Here is a 7548-nt window from a genome sequence, read left to right as displayed (position 1 = left end):
TCTGGTTCAAGTGTTAGGGTTCAACCAGTGGTTAGCACTGAGATAATGAATGCTGCAAGTCCTTTAATGAGAGAAAGGTTCCAGCAATTTATGCCCATTCCAGGCCTGTCCCGAAAATCCATCAGTGGCCCAAGATCCTCACTACTAGTCCCTAGTATGAGTGACCAATTGCAAGTAGTCCAAGTGCAAAAGGTGGTCCAGCTGCTAAAAGTGATCCTAAGCCTAAAAGTTGTCCTAAACCAAAAGCTGGTCCAAGTGCAAAAGTGGTAAAGGGTGGCTCAGGTGTAAAGGGTGAAACCAGTACAAAAACAATAGGTAAAACAAAATCAGCAAGTGGAATTGGATCAACGGCTGCAACTCAGAAATAGTTGCTTTGGAAAAGGAGTTTTTTACTTTGGTGTTCTGATTTGGACCTGCAACTTTGTGATTTCAATTTAGAGAATTATTGTTTTCATTTAGGGCTATGGTTATGGTATTGTAATCTAGACCTTCAATTTTGTGGTTTGAATTTAGCCAATTAATGTTTTGATGTAGACCTCTAGTTTGTAAGTTTGAATCGTAGTTTGTTGTTTATGCCTCTGACTTCATGACTTGTGTTTCAGCTTGTTTTTAACGACAATTTCTAGTTATGCTTACTTATTATTCATCTTCTTGTTGATCACATATTAATAAACAACCACAGAATACATATACTTATCCCCAAGCATACATACTGCATCCATTTTCTAATGCTCTTCAACTCTTGATTAATCCCATCAATTGTCTGCAACATCTTCTTCATTTCTTCTTCTGCCTTCCAGATGCTTTCTTCACTCTACTCCTAAATCCCACAATCTCTTCCAGCATCAACAACTTCATCAGCCCAAATGAAATAATCACACCTCAATTCAACCTTCTGCTTCATGATCCGACGACAATTTTAACCATTTCACATAAGATTCACAACATTTGTCATCATAAACAAAATCAGAATTTACATACCTCCCATAATGGACAACGAAGAAACAATCTTCCAGGATTCCACTCTGTAGCAGACTCAAGCACCACTGCGTCAAGTCTATGCAGACACTTGCCATTGTTGTAGTCGAACTTCTTCTTCTTCCTATTCTTTGGCGTAGAAGATGAGCCACCACAACCACAACGAAGAAGCATGAGGTATATTCTTTCTTGGTTGAGAGTGTGACATTTTGATACCTTAGAGTTTATAAACTCCTATTACGACAGACAGGAAGAAGATCTACAGAGGAAAATAAGGAGATGAAGGAAGAATTTTTTTTTTTCATCCTTTGTTAGGGTTCTTAGGGTTCGAAGGAATTGGAGAAGGAAGAAGCTGAATAGTGGTTCCATTATACCTTTTTCTTATTTTTATTTCAACAAATTTAATAATGTAATAATTCTATTTTTCACCGTGTCACCCAAAATGGCCACATCACACAATACCGTGTTACTTGGCCTCCACCATCGCCGAAAAAATTACTCAGGCCACGGAAGGGTAGAATTGACAACGAAATTTTATATTGGTGTGTACAAATGGCTCATTAAAAAATTAGAAGGTACATTTGTCCACCGTATGAAAATCTGTATGTACTTTTGTCTATTTTTCCTAAAATCCACAATTTGATCCTAAGCGGTAATGTTTGGTTTGGTAAAGATTTTCTAAGAGTTGTTTGTACTTTTTAAAAGTACAAGCTCCTTATTTTGTATTTGATAAATAAAAAAGACAATGTACTTATACTTGCAGCTTTTAAAATATCAGAATACTTTTGAAAATAACTAAGGTAGAGTTTTTTAAGGTTAGCTTGTACTTTTCAAAATTTAAAAGTCTAATATAATCTCTTATATTAACTAATTTTTAAATTTAACACTTAAATTTATGTCTTTTATATTATTTTTAAATTTTAAAAACTATTTTACTTAAATAAAAATTTAAAATTTTATTTAAAAGAAACCCCGCTCAGCACAAATTGTGAAACATCAAACTTTTGTAAGTTATTTTTATCACATGAACCACATGGATATGCATATTTTTATTAAATTGAAGAAATTTTCTTAAAAATTGAGCCACATATCTGGAACAAAATATTTATTGGAAACCTTTCTTGAGAATCCTATGTTATTATAAATTGGGAGGCGGTCACTCTATCGCAGTACTCTAAATCTCAATCCCTTCTTCATTTTCCTTCAAACCCTTTTCTCTCGTTTTCTCGGGAAAGACGCCACAGAAGCAGAATGATGAAGCCTTCGATGCTCAGATCCCTCCACTCAGCCGTCTCCCGCCGCTCCTCTCACCTCGCTCGCCGTGGGTACTCCTCCGAGTCGACCCCCGAGCGCAAGGTCGTTGTTCTCGGGGCCGCCGGCGGCATCGGCCAGCCCCTATCCCTCCTCATGAAGCTCAACCCACTCGTGACTAGCCTCTCCCTTTACGATATCGCCGGCACGCCCGGCGTCGCCGCTGATGTCAGCCACGTCAACACCAGATCTGAGGTACAAACAACCTATCCACCCCTCTTTCACTGCAGTTTCCGCAAAAGAATAAAAGAAAAATCATAATGTGTTTATTTACTTTCCTTCTGTTGACCCATTTTGTGTTTGTGTCCGATCATGTCCGAGTGTAGTCTGTTCAGCTGTTTAATCGAATTGGACTGTTGATTTACCGTTTTGCCCTTTTTTGTTTTTGGCCAAAGATGCAAGCTTTTACTATGCTTTGCTGTTAATGGCAGAGTGGATTTAGTTGTGCACTGATATGATACCTTTCCTGCGGATTCACTGCCTTTAGTGTAGTTCAATTTTATGTTATATGAAAAGTTGGTATCTGTTCTACTATTTTTCCGGAATTATAAAAGCTGCAAGATTTATGTTGTCGGCATTATAAAGTCACTAATGTATGTGTTTTATTTTGAGGAAAGTGGGTAAGCAAAGTTGCATGCTATTTAGTTTTTATTTTATTTTATTTTATGTTGGAGTACAATTGATTGAACTGTTTCTCTGAGATATGCTAATGTATACATTTTGGTGATGGTTGTTTTTTGGAGCGAATTGATTGAGTTGTTATTTGTGAATTGTGAGTGTAGGTCGCTGGATATCAAGGCGAAGGAGAGCTTGGAAAAGCTTTGGAGGGAGCTGATGTCGTTATAATCCCAGCTGGTGTTCCCAGGAAGCCTGGAATGACTCGCGATGATCTCTTCAACATTAATGCCGGCATTGTCAAGTCTCTGTGCACTGCTATTTCCAAGTACTGCCCCACCGTGAGTATATCTTTCCTTCAGTTGCTTTTATATTTTGTTTTTATGTGGTTGTCGGTGTTGTATACTTGTATTCGGCCAGGAAAAAATGTTATATGCTTCGGTGAACGAAATCAGAAATGTGTTATATACTATGAGCTGCACTTGAAGTTTGGTTTTTTGACTTTTTTGTATATCATTTTCATTCAAAACAAAATATTCTGGTGAATCCGAGTGGTTAATAATTCTATTGGATTTGATGGCTTATAGTTGTATATGTGTATCTGTGAATTTAAAATATAAGATTTTACACTAATTTGGAAATTTGGAGACCAAGGGTCGGAGTATACTATTCATCACATCAAATGCATTGCATACCGAGTATTTTTACACATTAAATGTATGTTTGGAGGAAATTTGTTATCCCCTGTGCTAATGCACTTTAGGATATACCCTTAAGGTCAGTTCAGATTTTTTGATACTGACTTTTTTCTCACTTATTTGATCAATCAGGCCCTTGTTAACATGATTAGCAATCCTGTGAACTCCACTGTTCCCATTGCTGCCGAGGTTTTCAAGAAGGCAGGGACATATGATGAGAAGAGGTTGTTTGGGGTCACCACCCTTGATGTTGTTAGGGCAAAAACTTTTTATGCTGGAAAGGCCAATGTTCCGGTTGCTGGTATGTTGAGTGTGGGAAACTCATAATTACTCTAATGTCTTACTTTTATTTTACATAACTTATGGCTTCTTTTTCATATGCATGCAGGGGTCAATGTACCGGTTATAGGTGGCCATGCAGGCATCACTATTCTGCCATTATTTTCTCAAGTACCTTGTTGTTCTTCAACTTTTATCTTCCTGTGATTAGCTTAGTATGCATTTACTGACCTTTTAAAACCATTCTTCACTACTGTAGGCAACACCGAAAGCCAATTTGGATCATGATGTCATAGTAGCTCTTACGAAGAGAACACAAGATGGTGGAACGGAAGTTGTTGAAGCCAAGGCGGGAAAGGGTTCTGCAACTTTGTCAATGGCGTAAGTGTGGGTTTTATTAGTGTATATGCGGAAACTATTCTTGATCTTAACACACAAAGATAATATAAGCCAAAAATTATGACTGCTACAGTTATGCCGGAGCTCTCTTTGCTGATGCTTGTCTCAAGGGCCTCAATGGTGTCCCAGATGTTGTTGAGTGTTCGTTTGTGCAATCTAATGTTACTGAACTTCCTTTCTTCGCTTCAAAGGTCAATGCTTTGTTGCTCTTTCACCTATATTCCGTATTTCAAATTATACTGCACCACATACATTAAATACCTTGTTATTTAGCCATGAATCGCCATCTGGTTTATGAATCTATTTTCTGTAGAAACAGTGGTCATGGTAATTTTTCCGTTTCCTGGCACTGATAAAAATGCGGAAATATCTTGCAGGTGAGACTCGGAAAGAATGGTGTGGAGGAAGTTCTGGGATTGGGGGCTCTTTCAGATTATGAGAAACAAGGCCTTGAAAACCTTAAGCCCGAGCTCTTGGCATCTATTGAGAAGGGAATCAAATTCGCCAACCAATAATTTAAATAGTCTGGCATGTTGAAATTTTGCAATTTCAGAACCGGTGTTGTAATGTTGGCAGCGGTTATGGCTGCTTTGTTGTGTTATTTAGAATTAGGTGAGGCCCCAATTTAATAATATCTGTGAGAGCATCTTGTTGCAAAAGAGATTGATCATCAAACCCATTGAGGATTCACCATTTGATTCATAATGATCCCTTTTGAGATTAATTTATGGCTTTCAATAATCCGATTGGTGCATGTAGTTTTAATTCATTTAATTTGGTTGACTCTTTTAACTTTCTGAAAGGAAGATCTACTAGCTTCATAGCCTTCGCCGCAAGGATGCTTATGATTTTGGAAAATGAAAAACAGAAAGCACAGAAAACTGTTTCTCAGGTTAATTTCTGTAGTCACTATTAGGCTTGGTTTGTGTATATATCCGACATAAACACAGACAGACATGAAAGTCATAAATATGTGTACAGTGATTGGAATTAGCAATCGGAGTCTAATATTGTTTATGTAGGTTGTTCAATTGCGGGAAACAACGGCAGAAGAATGGTTCCATACTGAACTTCAATTTGCTATTTGCTAAATGCTATTAACAAAATAGTGAACATTAAATCTTAAGAAGGATCATGTATATATAAGGCATATGACAAATCCATGCTAGACGCTTGTCGTAGACCTTATAACTAATTATAGAGTAAAGTATTGAATTATTCTTTAACATTTAAGTTTTAATTTTGTCAACATTTAAAACATTTTATTTTTATTTCAAATATTTTATTTTATTTTATTTTATTTTAGTTTTTTTTTTGAAGTTTAAACTTTTTTCTTTATTGTTATTTTTTTCTTTTATTATTTTTTTATTTTTATTTTGAAATCACTATAATAAGCACCATGATAACTATAAATACGATTTTTACTGCCATCTAGAAGAAAGTCATAATGAAAAAAATGATATTTTTGAAAGAAAAATTTTTTAATTTTAACTAAAGGACTAAAATAGGACAATATATAATATTTAAGATAAAAACAAGACACTTTAAATGTTAGTAATAAGACTATTAAGGGTCAATATATTCTGCTAGGGTTTCTAACTTAACAGAATTTTTATACTGTCAAGGTCAATATTTTTTACACATACTACAATTTAATTCCTACCTCAGATGTTCTTCTCTATTATTTTCTCTTGGCATTACCTCCCTGAATGATGGCAGAAAGTGGAGGGAATTTAATTGGCTCCATTTTTTTTAGAAATGAAGAGATGGATGATGTAATACAATTGTTAGAGGAGGATATAAAGGGGGCTATTCACAATTGCATTAATAGTTTAATTGGGAGACTTTTTGCTGATAAATCATTTTCAACCGGAACCATGGATGGGGCGTTTAAAGCAATTTGGGGGAGACCAGTAGAGTTTCGAGTAAAGGAGATTGATCACAATCAATTCCAATTCTTCTTCGATAACGAGTGGGTTGTTATGAGAATTGAGAGAGGCTCCCCATGGCTTTTCAAGGATTATACTCTCCATTTCTAGCGTTGGAAAGAGGGTGTGTGCATTGGAGAACAACTAATCAATGCGATACTAATATGGGCCCAATTTTGGGGGGTTCCTAAAACCTTTAAAACGCTTGAGGTTGCTCGAAAAGCTTTGTGAAGGAATCGGTAAGGTGATGGATGTGGGACGGATTGATGTTAAAGGGAGAGAGACACGTATCATCAAAGCAATGGTGGTTATTGATGGAAATCGAGCTGTAAAAGACTTTCTTAAGGTCACTGGTCTTGACAAATCTCTAATTGGAGTGGCGGTTCGGTATGAAAGGCTAGGGACAGTATGTAAATACTGTGCAACTATACGTCATGACCACAAAACGTGTGTTGTGTTTTTGGAGGATATAAAGAAATATAGGTTAAGGGAAGATAAGATAGGAGAATGGATCAGAGCTGATCAAATTGGTATAAGGGTGGAGACTAAGGAGGATGAAGGGAGAAAGTGAGAAAAGAGCTTTCAAGTGGGTCACCCCTTTATAAAAAGAAACTACTTCCAAACTACCTGGTAGATGAATTTTTAAACTTGAGTGTCAAAGAGAAAAAAAATGTATGATCAAGGACTCAAGAGTCTTGCTAGGAATGAAAGACGTGATGAGAAAAAGGAGAATGATAGGAGTATAGAAGATGCTATGGTTATAAACTCGAATCAGATTCAGTTGGGAGGAACAAGTAGTTTCCAAAAGAAGCATGCTAACACATGGGTCCTAACTAAAAACCACATGTCAAGTACTCCTGCTGCTGAATGATCTGTCAAATATAAAAGGCTGAAATAGATGGCTAGATCAAACCATGGAGGGATGGAAATGTTTTCTGAGACTAAAAGAAGGGCGGAAGATGAACTGGAGATAGTTTCAGAATCATTAACTGGAAGAGTTGTTGGAGATACGGATTAGGAGATGGTGGAGGGTGCCAGCCGTTCAGTGGCACCCAATACACCATGAGAGTCCTAATGTGAAACTGTCGGGGTTTGGGGAGACCCCTGACAGTCGACAATCTTAAAGGGATGTGCCAATCCCACTGTCCTAAAGTGATTTTTCTCTGTGAAACTAAAAATCAATCTCGAATGGTGGAACGTAAAGTCAGATCATGCAGATATCAAAGTTTCACATTAGTGGACCTGAATAAACATCAGGAGGAATGACTCTAGCATGGAAAGATCATGTGGAGGTCACATTCTGTTTCAAAACACTTTTTTCATAATTGCTTTGGTTAAAG

At 36.7% G+C, this 7548-nt stretch overlaps 1 protein-coding gene across 1 annotated transcript; it reads left to right on the top strand.

Annotated features, from left to right (window-relative positions):
- The first annotated feature begins 1960 nt into the window (after positions 1-1960).
- On the top strand, positions 1961-5021 carry LOC112737907 (malate dehydrogenase, mitochondrial). The gene is made up of 7 exons (XM_025788057.3): positions 1961-2484; positions 3072-3245; positions 3735-3903; positions 3991-4052; positions 4141-4262; positions 4354-4471; positions 4658-5021. The coding sequence occupies exons 1-7, from the start codon at positions 2230-2232 to the stop codon at positions 4793-4795; spliced, it is 1038 nt and encodes a 345-aa protein (XP_025643842.1). The 5' UTR covers positions 1961-2229; the 3' UTR covers positions 4796-5021.
- The last annotated feature ends 2527 nt before the right edge of the window (positions 5022-7548 follow it).

Source organism: Arachis hypogaea, chromosome 13 (assembly GCF_003086295.3).
Source record: "Arachis hypogaea cultivar Tifrunner chromosome 13, arahy.Tifrunner.gnm2.J5K5, whole genome shotgun sequence".
In the NCBI taxonomy this organism is placed as follows: domain Eukaryota; kingdom Viridiplantae; phylum Streptophyta; class Magnoliopsida; order Fabales; family Fabaceae; genus Arachis; species Arachis hypogaea.
Note: the sequence above shows the minus strand (reverse complement) of the source record. Positions and strands in the feature narration are given on the sequence as shown.

What these genes read in the sequence shown, in the direction of transcription:
- LOC112737907 (XM_025788057.3), top strand. Translation starts at nt 2,230, where the DNA reads ATGATGAAGCCTTCGATGCTCAGATCCCTCCACTCAGCCGTCTCCCGC. An exon ending in TCTGCAACTTTGTCAATGGC is followed by an intron (nt 4,263 to 4,353) that starts GTAAGTGTGGGT and finishes TGACTGCTACAG; the next exon opens with TTATGCCGGAGCTCTCTTTG. An exon ending in TTCCTTTCTTCGCTTCAAAG is followed by an intron (nt 4,472 to 4,657) that starts GTCAATGCTTTG and finishes AATATCTTGCAG; the next exon opens with GTGAGACTCGGAAAGAATGG.